The following is a 15,889-nucleotide window of genomic DNA, read 5'->3' on the forward strand; positions in this document are numbered from 1 at the left end:
TAAGTGAAGAATATGCATTTTTTTGTTGCTACTTTTCCAAAGTATGCTGTAAATTTTGTACTAGATCCAAATTTAGAAAGGATATGTGTAATAATAATAGAATATGCACATTCTAGTTCTAGATGTTTTGAAATAGAAAAGTACTGTTACTAAAAAAACAATATAGTATTTCGGCATTTTAATATCACTGTACTAATTAACATCATGTACTGCGAACATCAAAAATATGGGAACAGGACCTTGTGTTAGATTGGATATGACTCATAATTTACCATCCAACTAATTATACCAATCAAGGAAAAGAATTGAAAATGTAAGTACAAACAGAAAGAGCAAAAGAAAAGTCCTGCTACTGCTGTTCCGTTGAATGGCCTTTGTTAACTCTTTGTTACCAAGCTCTACATTCTTTGTAGCTTCAACTGCCTGTTAAATTAAAGGAAATTAAAATAATAACAGCTTATTAATGACTTATGAAGGTAATCAAAGGTTTCGAGAGTAGATAAATTCATTTTTATTCAAATTAATATTTATCTAACCTGGTCATACAAATATTCTATCTGTTGGGCCTGTTGCAGAACATGTGTGGACATGAGATGGTTCAATGCAGACATTTCCACCATCTTTGTTTCTGTTTGCTGAACAGCATCTAGAAGACCAGTCAACTCTACCTGAATTACAGCCAAAGGAACAGTTAAGATTTAAGAAATCTCAAACCTATCCAAGATTGTAATCTTTTAAGATCTGCCACTAAAAACCTCATATTTATGGAGAAATTTTAAGATTACCAGTTACCTGTAGAGCACGTGTTTCATCATCTAAAAATTGTTCCTGAACTCTGATAGGCTCAGATTGCAATTCATTTGGATTCCTGGCCTCAGAATCACTCTGCTGCCTCTGGTCTAAGTTGCTAGATGTAGATATCTCTGATGTACTACTTTTGCCGGTCCGTCTTGGTTTCCTTCTTGGTGCTACCCGGTTAATAGCATCTTGGAAGCGCAAGGCTCGCAAGTGGTCAAATTGTGATGAGACAGAGTGGAGCTTTTCGCTTAAAATCAATACCTGTAATTCAAATGTCAATCAGTTGATAGAAGAATTAATGCTATTCAAAACTAGGTATGCACCCATTGATGCGTTTTCATTTTTACAAGAATTCCAACAATTAACAATAGGAAGCACAAGCCACAACCTTTCTTCACACTATGGCTTATTTCAGACCCTTGGCTTAAAATATTTATAAGGCCTTTGGTTCACAGAATAAGTTGGGAATGAAATAGTATTCCTCATAATAGATCTATTGTGTGATTAGGTTCATTTTCTATTCTGCAGATTTGGTTATCCCCTTGCAATGGGAATAGTCATGAACCCCTAGCTATTCTTGACTTCTTAGGAATAGCTAATTTTTCATAGTCGAAAAGTCATCAATTAAAGTATAAACTTTGGTTCTGTCGCTCTGAATTCCAGACACAGTATAGCACAAGTAAATATATTTTGAACAATTTGTAATTTAGCAACATCATTCATTGCTTAGTTAGAGAATAACAAATTAAAATGATTACATGCTACTTCATAGAAGAAACAATTGTATGGTGATTGTGCATAGTGCACATGATCAAACTTTAAGCAAACTTCAACCAGTACAACAAATAATAAGCACAAAGATCACATTAAATACTACAAATAATTCAGTTTTTCAATCTAGCTGAAGAAATTTTTCAGAATTCAGAAATACTAATAATCGTGTACGTGAACAAACTTTACAGCAAACATTAACATGATTATGACAAATAATGAGCAAAATGATCACATTGAATGCTACAAACAACTCAGTTTGTCAATCTAGCTGAAGAAAAGTTTGGGTTTTTATAGAATTCAGAAACTGAAGAACTGTGTTTATTTATCACCGGTGAATATTGAATTGGATTCTGAGCTATTAGTTCCTATTCTTACAGAAATGGTTAAGGTCCAATGGTCATTATTTGAACTGCCTCCGAATTCAAAATGCCATGCAGAAGTTGGACTGCTCTAGTTCTCATTGTTATTATTAGTATTATTATTATTATTTTATTATTATTATTGTTGTTGTTGTTATTATTATTATTATTATTATTTTAGAATGGAAATTGGGTGGCTAATTCAGAAAACTTGAGTGTCAAGATTTCAGATGTTCAGTTGTTCTTTGACTATCAAGCTCTCCCCCATACAACCCGACAATGCCTTCTTAAAGACAAGGCACAAAGGCCTGGTTCTAAGAGTATAAATTCTTCATTTTCTTAGGTCCTCACTATTGCATTTGTTTGAACTAGCACTTTAAGCTTCACACGCTTATATGATTTACATATCATTTAAGGGGAGTACCCTTAGATATCATGCACTCTTAAGTGCTCACACTAACTTTCATCTGTATAAGATGAGGTCTGTCCATCTTTGCATAGTCTAGCTGTGACAGGGTTTGGTGATTGTACACTTTGGATTCATGTCTCCCTCTGCTTTGTATATTCTAGCTGTGGTTCATAAAATCTACTGCTCACTCTCTTTGAAGAGATGGGTTTGTATGTATGTATGTATATGCGTATGTATGTAAGCACAAATAGAGAAAAAGTGAACAACTCTATCTTAGTTTCACAATACAGAGGTGGGAAACAGTTTAATCACACACAAAAACATAAACTATTGATAATACTAATTTAGTGACAAACAAACAAAACTATGAAATTATCATTACCACCCCATGTTTGTGTGCTACTGTATCAGCATTCGAATTATCACCCTTGAATCCAATCCAGCCCCTTGACTTTGCTTCTTCATCATCATTTATACTATTTTTGAGAACATCTATTTGCTCTTTGCATGATTTTATGAAAATGGTGACCTGCAGAAAAGTTATTTAACAAAGATATTTTAAAAGAGTCACTAAAAGCACTCAAAAAAAAAGGTAGATCATTGTAGCTTCAAGGAGCAAACAAGTTAGTTAACCACTGTAGCAAAGCTATGTGAAAATTGAATTGATGATTTAGTTAAGTTGGGGTTGGGAGAAAATGTTGATAAAGCGTATCAATCTTACTTCATGCTCAATGCTATCTCTTTCCTGTTCAGTTGTGCGGTACAAATCTACATAATCCTTCTTATGTTTCAACAAGAATTCTTCCAGGACTCCAATGCTTTCTAACTGAAATGAATTAGTATTAAAAGGATTTCTTGAATTAACATTCTGTTGTCTGTTTCAGTCCTATACTACAGAGTAAAAAGTATACAGTATATTCATTGTTAATGGCAGTCTATTATGAAATTAAAATTTTGTGAATATAAAGTATACATGATAAAATAAAGAGAAAAAGCATGTTATCATAAAAATATACCGTCTTCAGTGCAGCTTTGGTGAAAGATGATCTTTGTCGAGGTTTGTGCAAGATAAAGGATGCTAATATGGCTGCTGTTTTGGACTGCAAGCAATCATTATGGTCAGAGAACAGCAATTTGTTGCCAAAACTAGGCAAGGAGCAAAAATTTCACAAAAAGGATGACATCAAATAAAATTGAGTGGTAGTTGTCAATATTGAATCTTAAGAAACAGTGATAGAACCATTGAAACCCCAGAATTAGCATATGAACACACAATCTCTATGATAAAAGTATGGAGGTGAACGTTAACACAAACAAATGCACAAGCAACAGGGTGCTTCTTTGGGTTCCAGTGAATGTATAGTAATATATAAGAACTCAATGACAGTATAAAAAGACATAGTAAACCCAATAGTAGCTACTAGCCACTATTAGAAGCAATCTTGGTACAAGTGCAGGGGAAAAGCAAGACATGCTGATACTGAAAAAGCAAGACCAGTGAGGACTTTAACAAACTATTTGGGTTAAGAAATCCTTAAAACTGTAGATTAGTGATCAAGGGAAATAGAGAAGCATTAGGCCACATAGGAGTATCTCCAAAACAGAATATGCAGCATCAAGCCTTATTAAGGTCTTCAGGCAGACAAAAAAAGAAAATATGCTAATGAAGTCAAAGTACCTCATCATACCCCAGAGACACAGCTGATCGATGGACAGTGTCTTTGAAATCCTCAGTTCTATCTCTAATTTTTGCCATTCCTATACAGAAATAACACCAAATTCCATCAAATCTAAAGAAGGTAGAGTAAGTAAAAATATGCATCGTTAGCATATCAAAATTCCATAAGTCTATTACAATTATGCTTCAAAATGTCAGCCTAATACAAGCAGAAAAACTTATGCAACAATCAGAAGTGTATACAGGACGGAAAAGAAATGATTTATTCTGCTGATGGAAACATCTGCAGCAAAATGAAATCTCAAAGTTTAAATTCATTAGTTTTATTTGAGCTGAAAGTAAACAATTCCAGACTGCAGTCTATAATCATTTATGTGAAATTTTATCAATATGAGAACAATGGCTGCATACTTATTAGTTAAGTATGTCAACAGGGAAGCCAGACTTCACCCTCCACTCTCTGCCCTTGGTCCTAACCCTGACCCGACCAGTTATTAAAAAAATTCCCCAATCCCCATCCGATTCAAATATACACTAAATAAAAGGTTACGAGTATTACAATCTTTCTGATAGCCAACTAATGTGATCTATCATGGATCACTGAACCAAAACTTCAACTTCCAAGTCTTAAACCAAACAAAATAAAATTACAAGCCACTTCAGATAATGACTCTAAACAATTGCATTCGCAACACTAGCGATCCTAGGCCCAACGTAAATGCCTATTAAATAAGTAAAGAATTCATCTAATGCTGCTACAGCCTAAAGGCATGAGAAGGGAGACTACAACACAGCATTGAGTTGTAACTTGTCAAGACAAAGAAAACCATATAAATTAGCAATCCTGTCAAGGCAAGAAGAGCAATAGTCCCAACCTGCAACCAATTGGCCTAGCTTGGCTTGAAACCTTTTTAAAAGCCTATTTAATATGTAGGCAATTAAAAAGGCTTTAAAGTAAGTCCAAAATAGGTTTTGAGCCTATTTAAGGCCTACATGTTACAGGCTTTAAGCCTTTTTAAGGCATACATGTGTAAAAAAAAAATTTAAAATATACCTAACACAAATATACAATAATACAAAACTAATACATAAGTATATGACTACAAATCCATGAATCACATGAGAATCAATCAATAACCAATTAACCACAAATGACAAGACCAAGTTCATAATACAAAATCCAACAACACAACTTACACAAGTTTAATAACCATAAGTTCATAATGGCCCTGTTTGGTAAATGGTTGTTAGCTGATTGGGCTAGAAGCTATGATTAGTTGATAATATTAGCTGATTGTAGAAAAGTGTTTAGTAAATTAGCTGTTAGCTGATAGTTGTTTGGTATAATTTCTTTTCTCAAAAAGCTAATTGAAAAGGTTGTTTTGAGTAGCCTTTTCAATTTTAGTATTTTGGAGTTACAAAAAACTTATTAACCAAACATTTATATTGATTTTTTAACCAAGTCAAACAACTAATAGTGGTCAAATAAGCCAAAATTGGCTGATAGGCTAATTATTTACCAAACAGGGCCAATGTAAAATCCAACAACACAAGTTTAATAACCACAATATCACAAGTCCATAATACAAAAATCCAACACAAGTTTAAACACAGCACGAAACCATAAGTGCATAATACAAAAATCCAACACAAATATAAGTATCATTGAAGCATTTTTAAGCTCCAAAACAACTGTAACAACACTCTACGACATGTATATACACAAATATAAGCATCATTGAAGCATTTTTATGTTCCATATTTAGACAAACAAGACACATTCCCTAGACACCATCAGGACATATTCCCCAATGGTACACATGTTAGACTACTCCAAAGATGCCTATGCTACACACAACATTTTGGGCTTTTGACATCCAAATCAGATTGAATGGTATGATATTGACTCCAAAAGACTTGTTTTTGCATGCTTCAGCATCCTATTCTGGCTAAGTAATCACTAATTTTTTCTAGACCACTTCAATTTGTCCCTCTGCTCAATAGTGAAGTTCTCCCAAGTTCTGAAATCTAGAAGGTTGAAATTCATATCAAAATGTTGTAGAAAATTTGAAGCTGAAATGAGACCATGCCAAAAGTATTGGTCAAGTTCACATGGAAAATTTTTCAAGTATAACATTCTTCTAGGTGAAATTAATTATTACAAATAATTATAATAATAATAGTCTTCAAAACACAACTTTTCTGCAAGAAATTCGTAATAAAATGTAGATTAACAGTTCAAGGAGCTGTTACAGCTTACAGTCAGGCAAGCAGTGGATTCTTAATTTCTGATGCAAAAGGCTTTCCATTACTTTAGGGAAGAAACAGATGAAGAGAAGAGAAAAGAAGATACCATAGTAGAGTTTTTAGAATAGCAATTCATCAATTTTAAAGTAGTAAAAAACGCAACCGTAGGCCGGAACCCGCAGCCGCCGCAGGCCGTAGCCTGCAGCACCGGCCGTAGGCCGCAGCCCACAACACCGCCAGCGACCGTCGACCGCCGATAGTCGACACCATATCCACCATTCACCTACACGGTAAGCTACCGAAGTATGAAAGATTGGAAGACTGGAAGAAATACCTGTTGCTGCCAGTCGCCGCCTCGCCGGAGGTTGTCGCCAGTCGGACACTCGGACGGGAATCGCAATTCGCAGGGGAAGGGCGGAAGTGAAAGAACGAATTAGAATTGGGAATTTTGGAGACCATCCCAATATACATCAGATTTTGAGAGTTTTTGTCAAATTACAAAGAAAGATGGGAGAGAACAAAAGCAAAAAATTAAAAAAATAATAATAATAATAATAATTAAAAATAAATAAAAGAAAGAAACAATTGTCAAGTGAAAAATATATACATTATATGCGCCCCTCCAGAGGGCGCGCTGTAACATCCCTAGAAAGTCACTAGATTGACATGAAGGGTGGGAAGAAAAAGGGCAAACAGAAGCTAAGGATGGTGGCAGCAAATCGACATCCCAGGATGATGAACCGTTGAGAGTCGTTGGCGCACAGAGTTAGATGACGTCGTTTTAACCAACCGCTAAATCAGTTGCAATTTCCCTTTCAGACGACGTCATTTTGCCCCTGCCAGCCAGCTAATCCTTCTGCTGCGATCCGAGAATGATGGAAGTAGTGTTGTGTAATTGATGAGTTGTTCCTATGTATTTAAATTCCCGTGAACTAAAGGGATTTTCTTATGCTGAATCATAATAACAAACTTCTCTTTCTCTCAATCCCAATTTTCTTAATCTCTTTCTCTACCATTCTATCTATTTCCCAAGTTCATTACAGCTGCTATCAGAGCCCCACCTTGGACGATCAAGTAAAGAAGTTTGGAAGCTACAATCATTGAGCTTAACAGTAAGATTGACAACCGATTTCGGGACACACAGGACTCGGTTACGGAGCTCTCAACCCAATTTGGTAGTTTGAGAGAGGAGCTCCTGCAGCTGCTGAGGTTGAATCGACCAGCTCCTCCTATGATGGGCCATTAGCCTAGGCACTCCTCCATCCCGGGGCAGTTTCCAGGAGAGCCTAGCACCATGCGGGAAAGGCCTGGGAACCAGATAAGGCTCCGGCCCAAGAAGCAGAGATGGAGGAACTAGATCTAGGAGTTGAGACACCAGGAGGGGTGGGCCAGACTGCGAGAAATGTGGAGTGGGCTCCCAGGAGGGGAGCAATGGAAGGAATAAGACAAGGTATGTGATGTCTTTGATTCTGAACCATTATTCACTCCCTATTTTAGTTGTTTTTTATAGTAATTGTTTAATTCTTAATATGAAATTGATACTATTTTATATATTTGGCGGCTACAGGTGTAACTGCCTAAAACGAATAGCAAAAGAAGGATTTTGGAATGTTTTAGAACAGATTTTGAAGCAAAGGAACTTGCCTAAGGAAGGAAAGGAGCAGCAAAGTGCAAAAGGAAACAAGATCCCAAAGTTGGAAGAAACCCGCAGACCTCACGTCCAGGCCCACGGCCGTGAGGCCTGCGATGCTACTATTTATTTTGCATTTTTCTGCTATTTAGGGTGGTTCCCAACCCTAGTTAGTTTTAGTATATTTTTCCTCTTCTCTTTAGATTTCCCTAGCATAGTTTAGATTTTTTTTTTTGAAAACTAGCATAGTTTAGATTAGTTTTACATTAGATTATTTAATTTCAAGCTTGGAATCACGGATTGGAGTTGGATTTGTTCTTCATAATTAGTAAAGTTCTCTTCATTATTTACTTTTTTCTTAGTTTTCTTGCAATGTTTATGGTTATTTATTATAGCTTTGCTTTGTTTACCATTATGATGCGTGAGTAGTTAGCTTTTGGGTTTGGATTAGGGTCATATTGCTATTCTTGATGCTAGGTTTGTGATTATTGCATAAAGGGAATGAATTGTTTTCCCTAGGGTTTATGTTTGAATTGGATTATGAATTCTTCTTATTGATAATTGATGCGCAGCTTTTATTGATTTTCTTTGGAGAGGATTTAATTTCAATGAGAGTTGGATGAAAGACTCAGGCCTAACCAATGTCGAACCCAATTTTCCTACTATGAGATAGGGGTAATTTGGGGGCTTATAGTGCTTGTGTGTTTCAATGGTTAGGATTGATGCATCACGAAAGTGGGGTAATCCTACTCTAATTCCTGTTTATTGATTGCGAAAGTAGCTTGAACTTGAATTCTTTAGTGCATTGCCAATAATTCCTTGGTTAATTATTTTCCCTTAATTCTGAGATTGTTAGTGCATCAAGATAGCAACACCCCTAATCTGGGCCCATTCTTTTATCATATAGTTTATCCCTTATTTTATTTGCATCCTTTTATTTCCATTCTTTAATCTAGTTGCTTGGATTCTAGCGAATTCCAAGACTTTAGTGCCTAGAATTTTACATATCATACAAGTGCGTGCCATAGTCCCAATCTCAGCGGAACGAGATTTACACCCTCTTTTTACTATTACCATTTTACTCATCAGTCTAGCTGGGCAGAATCAAGAGCTCATGAGGTACGGGAGTGAGTTTCCCACCTTCGACTATAATCACCCTAGACAGTAGATCCTCAGGTGTGAAATTTTTTTCATACTCTCTCATGTTCCTAGGCATGATATTGTTAACTTGTTGTTTGTGCATCTAACGGGAAGGGTAGGAGTCTGGTTTGAGAGTTATATTCATGGTTTGAGGGAAGGGTTCCTTTGGCATGTGTTTGCTGAGGCTGTGTGTAGGAGATTTGGGGACAGTGGAGTCTCCATAGTGGAGGACTTTGCAGCCTTTAAACAGTGGAATGGGGTAAATGAATTCACAGATGAATATGAGGGATTTAAGAGTCTATTGTTGCAATCCCATCCTTACTTGACTGAGAACTACTTTATGGAAAATTATATTGCTAGACTTAAGCAAAATTGAAGGTGTTTTGTGAGGACTTCCAGACCAAGAGGGTTAATTGGAAGATGCAATTTGGTTTGCAAGGCAGTACGAAAGGGTCTAAAATCCAATGAGAATCCTAGAACAGCATCATGGAACACCAAACCTGCCCCCACTACCAAAGCTCCTAGCTCCCACTCAAATAATCCCATACTGTCTCACCCAAATTCCAAACCATCCCAATCAATCCAAACTACTGCACCCAAAACCCCAGAAGTTACCCAGTTTAGAAACCAATTGAGAGAGCAGAAGAGGTGTTTCAAATGCTTTGACCCCTGGCAACTAGGGCACAAATGTAAGGGATCCACCTTTAATGTTATAGAGGACCAAGAGGCCTTGGAGTCAGTAGACTTAGAACCAGTAGAGTAAAGGCAGGAAATAGAAGGGGCTGAGGTCTCTCTCTGTGCTGTAGTAGGGGGAGAGGGTTGAACACCATCAAACTATTGGGAATGATCCAAAAATAGCCTATAGTAATCTTGGTTGATAGTGGAAGTACCCATAGCTTCCTAGATCCTAAACTGTTGAGTCAATTGAGAAAGGAACCAGAGAAGGCTAAACCCCTATGGGTTACAGTAGCTAATGGAGAAATAGTGTTGAGTGATTCAATCTGTCTAGATCTCAGCTGGCAGATCCAACAAGAAAGCTTTGTGAAGAATTTTAGACTCTTAAGGCTAGGGGTTGTGATATGGTGTCGGGTGGACCAATTTTCCCCAATCCAATTGCATACAAAACCCCTAGGGATCTCTTTCCATAAGGAGGGCAAGAGAGTTTTCCTAAAAGGTCTAACTAAGAAGGTGTTGTTGAAAGCAGCAACTGAGAGACAAATAAAGAAATGGCACAAGGAGGGTGTTTAGGGTTTTCTAGTGCAGTGCAGTACTATGGCCACTATTGCTGTGAGTGAGAGATCCCAGTTAAATCACACCACCACCCACCATACAGCCCCAGATCTAGCCCAAATGTTAACAGATTTCCAAGACTTGTTCCAAGAACCCACCACCTTACCCCCTCGAAGAGCCCATGATCACACTATTCCCTTGATTCCTGGTGTCAAGCCTGTTAATACTGGACCATACAGATATTCTTTTGATCAGAAGAACATAATTGAGAAGATTGTGAGAGAGATGCTGACAGTTGAGGTTATCACCCCTAGTTTTTCTTGTTTTGCCTCCCATGTGCTATTGGTGCCCAAAAAAGACAATACCTGGAGGTTTTGTGTGGATTACAGAGCCCTGAATAACATTACCATTAAAAACAAATTTCATATACCCCTAGTTGAGGATCTGTTTTCAAAATTAGCAGGATCTGTGTGTTTTTCCAAGATGGATCTGAGGTCTGGCTATCATCAAGTCAGAATGAAGGAGGGTGAGGAGTATAAAACAACATTCAGAACTCATTAGGGGCTCTATGAGTTCAAGGTAATGCCATTTGGGCTTACCAATGCCCCTGCAACCTTCCAAGGACTCATGAACCAATTATTTCAACCATTACTCAGGAAATCAGTTTTAGTGTTCTTTGATGATATATTGGTTTACAGTTCCAATTGGGAAAGTCACTGGCAACACTTGAGGGAGGTTTTGACTATCATGAGGCAGCATGAGTTGTTTGCTAAATTAAGCAAGTGTTCTTTTGCCCAAACTCAAGTGGAGTATTTGGGCCATATAATATCTCGGGCAGGCTTGCAGACTGATGTAGCCAAACTAGAAGATGTTGCAGCATGGCCCAAACCTTTATTTGTCAAGGCTCTAAGAGGGTTCCTTGGGTTAACTAGATACTACAGAAGATTTATCAAGGGTATGGGGTTAAAGAAAGATGCATTCAAGTGGTCCCATGAGGCTGAGATGGACTTTGCTCAGTTGAAGAGTGCCTTGTGTAATTCGCATGTACTAGCACTCCCTGATTTTCAGAAGGCCTTTGTGGTAGAAGCTGATGCCAGTTATAGAGGGATGGGGGTTGTCTTAGTTCAAGAAGGCAGACTAGTGGCTTTCTTTAGCAAAGCTTTTGGGGAGAAACACCTAGGGTTATCAATCTATGAAAAAGAATATCTATCCATCATCAATGTTGTTGATAAGTAGATGTCTTATCTCTTGGGTAGACACTTTACAATCAAAACTAATCACCACAACCTACAATTCTTGTTGGAGCAAAAGATTACCACTACCGTCCAATAAAAGGGTCTGACTAAGCTATTAGGGTTGGACTATTTTATTCAGTATAAAAGGGAATTGAAAATGCAGCAGCATATGCTCTCTCTAGAAGGGATAATGGAACTGTGGCTACATGCATGCTATTTGAATTGTCCAACCACAATGGATGGAGAACATAATCAAGAGCTACAAGGATGATCAGTGGGCAGCTGAGAACCTCACTACTGCACTAGTTAACCCCTCCACAGACCCCAAGATCAATGTAGTTGGTGGTCTGGTGAGATATAAAAGTAGACTTTATGTTGCAACTACTGGAAACCTGAGGCAAGAATTGATAGCCAAGTTACATGAATCTGCCTTACGAAACCATTCTAGTCAAAATGGAACTTACCAAAGCATTAAAGCCTTGTTCTACTGGAAGGGGTTAAAGAAAGATGTTAAGGAATGGGTAAGGAGCTGTGACACGTGTCAGAAGTGTGAGAATGAGAATGTGGCTAGCCCTAGGCTCCTATAACCACTGCAAATTCCTGATGGGGCATGGCAAAGCATCTACATGGACTTTGTGGAGGGACTCCCAAAATCTAACCACAAGGAGATCATACTAGTAGTGGTTGACAGGTTTACAAAATATGTTCATTTCATACCCTTGGCTCACCCTTATACTGCAGGGTGTGGCTGAGCTGTTTATGGAAAATATTTACAAACTCCATGGTCTGCCTAGGAGTATTGTAACATATAGGGACAAAATCTTTGCCAGCAAATTCTGGCAAGTACTATTCAAAAACATGTAGGTCAAATTTAATCTCTCCACTGCTTACCATCCACAGACTGATGGACAAACTGAGAAGGTCAATCAATGTTTGGAATCCTACCTAAGATGCATGGTTTTTCAGAAACCTAAAAGTTGGGCAAGATGGTTGCACTTGGCTGAGTGGTGGTATAACACCAACTACCACTCCTCCCTCAAGTATACTCCATTCCAGGCACTTTATGGATATCCTCCGCCACTTATGGCTGTTAATTTGATAGAAGGTGACCTAACTTGGCTCTCAGAAAGGGGTGTTGTGTTATCAGCGCTAAAGGAGAATCTTAAGAATGCTCACAACAGGATGAAGATGCAGGCTGACAAGGGGAGGAGTGAAAGGTCTCTAAGCATAGGTGATTGGGTTTATCTCAAGATCTAACCATACAGACAGGTTACCTTGGCAGTGAGGAATTATTCAAAGTTATCTGCAAAATACTATAGACCCTATGAAGTGGTAGATAAAATAAAGGAGGTTGCTTACAAATTACAATTACCTCCAGGAACAGTGTTGCACCCTGTGTTCCATGTCTCTCAGTTGAAGAAAATAATTGGGGAAGGAAGGGTAGCTCAATTAGATCCTCCTTCTGTGGGGAAGGATAACCAAATACTAGCTGACTCCTTGGCTGTTCTGGGAAAAAGAATGGTGAAGAAGAATAACAATGCTGTGGTGGAAATACTTGTGCAGTGGGCTAATTTGCCTAAGGAAGATGCGACGTGGGAAGACTACTATCACATCAAGAATCAATTTCCCTCCTTTGATCCATAGGGACAAGGATCAGCTGGTGGGGAGGGTGTTGTAACATCCCTGGAAAGTCACTAGATTGACATGAATGGTGGGAAGAAGAAATGGCAAACAGAAGCTAAGGAAGGTGGCAGCAAAACGACATCGCATGATGATGAGCCGTTGAGAGTCGTTGGCGCACAGATTCAGACGACGTCGTTTTAACCAACCGCTGAATCAGTTGCAATTTCCCTTTCAGCCGACGTCATTTCGCCCCTGCCAGCTAATCCTTCTGTTGCGATCCGATAATGATGGAAGTAGTGTTGTGTAATTGATGAGATGTTCCTATGTATTTAAATTCTCGTGAACTGAAGGGATTTTCTTATGCTGAATCATAATAACAAACTTCTCTTTCTCTCAACTCCAATTTCCTCAATCTTCTTCTTTACCATTCTATCTATTTCCCAAGTTCATTGCACGCGCATCTTGTGCTGAACATGCGTTTAGGAGAGTAACTTTTCATTTTCTCTTAGGGTTGTGTAAACTTTACACAATTTGATGAACCCACTCGATACGAGATCCGAACATAGACACAAGGGGATATCCGAATCTGATATGCTATACCCAATCCGACTTTTTTACTTTTACGGTTTATATAATTTGAGTAGAGTCAGGGATTTGGCCACCCGACAGGCCCGAATATTCGAAGTATTTTATATGTGTATACATATGTGTATGTGTTCCATACATCGTCGTATATATATATATATATATATATATATATATATAAATAGGTTCCTATGCGGTTGGCCTTCTTTGGTGCGGTTACTTAGGTGCGTGGTTTTCCTTCTTAAGGTATGTAGTTTTCCTTCTTAAGGTGCGTGGTTTGTGTGATTAAGGTGCGTCAGTGTTGAAACTTAAGGTGCATCAACCTAAAGCTTTAAGTACGTGGTTTTCCTTCTTAAGGTGTGTGATTTGTATGCTTAAGGTGCGTCAATGTTGAAACTTAAGGTGCGCTATTTTAAAACTTTAGGCATGTGGTTTGTGTTCTTAAAGTGCTTTGTTTGTGTGTTTAAGGTGCGTAGTTTGGGTACTGAATGTGCACTATTTAAAAACTTTAGGTGTGTGGTTTGTGTTCTTATTATTATTTTTTTGTTTTTTTTTGTTTTTGTTCTTTTTACCAAACCGAAGCTTTTATTGATCAAAAAGAGGTCTAAGCTTTACAAACGCCTTAGGCCCAAAAGTGACCTAAGGCTCACTATTTTCCAAAGGGCCCAAAGGCCTACAAATCCAAAAGGGCCAAACCCCAAAACTACTAATGCAAGATCTAGTCTAGCAAAAAGAAGAGGCCTAACTAGGCTAACAAAGAGCTTATTCAATTAGGCCCAATTGGGCATCCAACAATTCCATACGGCCCATTCATCAAAATTTAGCATATGCTCTTCATTCCTTTCTAAGCTCCTTTTTTTTTTCTTTTTCAGACCATATGGATTAATTCAATCAATCATATAGCCCAATTATTTAAATTCTCAGCCAATTTCATAAAACCAACTCCAAAGCTCAATTTCCATACGCCCTCCATTTTTAAACCAACACTCCAATGTACTCCAGCAGAATTCAGATCAACACACAGCAGCAGCCACCTACCACAAGCTATTGTCTCACAGACATCATAAACAAATCCACCATCAACTATGCAGTCTTTTCTCAGTAATCATAACTCTTTTCTCATCCTAAATTTCTAAAATGAGCTTTAATCCCCTCACCACACTGCCTTATACTCATAAATCCATTTTCCAGGAGCATTAACATACCTCATTTCACATTGTTCACACAATTACAGTAGCACATATCTGCTGCAAATTAATCTAGCACCTCAGAAATTCAGGTGCAAAGCACTCCATAATATCAATCCCAATCTATATTCAAAGCATCTAAATGATCTCATTTTTATTACTGACTTCAAAGCCCAAAACCTCAACATCCCTTCTTATTCCAGAATAGATTCATTCACCTCTGTTCTCTCTCTCTTTTTTACAACCAGCAACAGCAAATCAGAGCTACTGTCTTATTTCAATAATCTGCCACATTATGTACATTTCAGCCTCTTCATTCCATATCCAGACATCAGTTCTTGTATTGCTACATATCAAAACCCCATCAATCTGCTCATAATTCCATTCCAGAAGCTAGCATATCTAAATCCTCAGCCAAACAGCATATCTCCCACCCCAATAACTTTGGGTTTGCCTTCAAGCAACGACCCAACACCTCTTTTGGATCAAGTTTTCCTTTAGCCACATTAAACCTTGCCTTCTCCATAAGAATTGTAGCTGCCTTCATAGCCAATATTTCATTGCTTTCACTATATTCTTTTTTCCCTTTATCATACACTGTCCATAGATACTCATTTATTTCTCTCAATGCTTCCATCACTAGATTAGCAAACCCTTTATCATGCTTCATACAATCAAACAATAACCGCATCCAATCTGCTCTACTTTTAATCCCTCCCTCCTTATTCTCCTTCTCATTATCCACCTTCCCAGCTAAACTACCTTGACTCTCTTGAGTTTGAGCTCCTTTCCCCTCAATCCCAGCAGTTTTACTACTAGCATTCTCCTTACTTGAGCTCTCCTCCCTTTCCAGAGTTTTTTCCACACTAGAAGCATCATCAGCTCTATCTCTTTTTCCACGCAACTCACTCCTCAAACCCAACTCCTCACTCTTTCCTCTTGCAGCCACTCTTCTTAAGAAAATGCCATTAGCTTTGTGTACTAACTCACCAGT

At 37.9% G+C, this 15,889-nt stretch overlaps 1 protein-coding gene across 1 annotated transcript; it reads right to left on the bottom strand.

Annotated features, from left to right (window-relative positions):
* Positions 1–125: 125 nt before the first annotated feature.
* LOC116019309 (syntaxin-81-like) lies at positions 126–6,754 on the bottom strand. The gene is made up of 8 exons (XM_031259461.1): positions 6,600–6,754; positions 4,019–4,098; positions 3,357–3,440; positions 3,062–3,166; positions 2,723–2,869; positions 793–1,059; positions 537–668; positions 126–423 (listed from the first exon to the last, which is right to left on the bottom strand). The coding sequence occupies exons 2-8, from the start codon at positions 4,094–4,096 to the stop codon at positions 280–282; spliced, it is 957 nt and encodes a 318-aa protein (XP_031115321.1). The 5' UTR covers positions 4,097–4,098; positions 6,600–6,754; the 3' UTR covers positions 126–279.
* Positions 6,755–15,889: the final 9,135 nt, after the last annotated feature.

The sequence above is a fragment of the Ipomoea triloba genome, chromosome 5 (assembly GCF_003576645.1).
Source record: "Ipomoea triloba cultivar NCNSP0323 chromosome 5, ASM357664v1".
In the NCBI taxonomy this organism is placed as follows: Eukaryota; Viridiplantae; Streptophyta; class Magnoliopsida; order Solanales; family Convolvulaceae; genus Ipomoea; species Ipomoea triloba.

Bases quoted from the DNA above. Each gene is read 5' to 3' on its own strand.
- LOC116019309 (XM_031259461.1), bottom strand. From the start codon at position 4,096: ATGGCAAAAATTAGAGATAGAACTGAGGATTTCAAAGACACTGTCCAT. The intron at 2,870-3,061 runs GTAAGATTGATA...ACTTTTCTGCAG, and splicing joins GAGATAGCATTGAGCATGAA to GTCACCATTTTCATAAAATC. The intron at 669-792 runs GTAACTGGTAAT...GCTGTAATTCAG, and splicing joins ATGAAACACGTGCTCTACAG to GTAGAGTTGACTGGTCTTCT.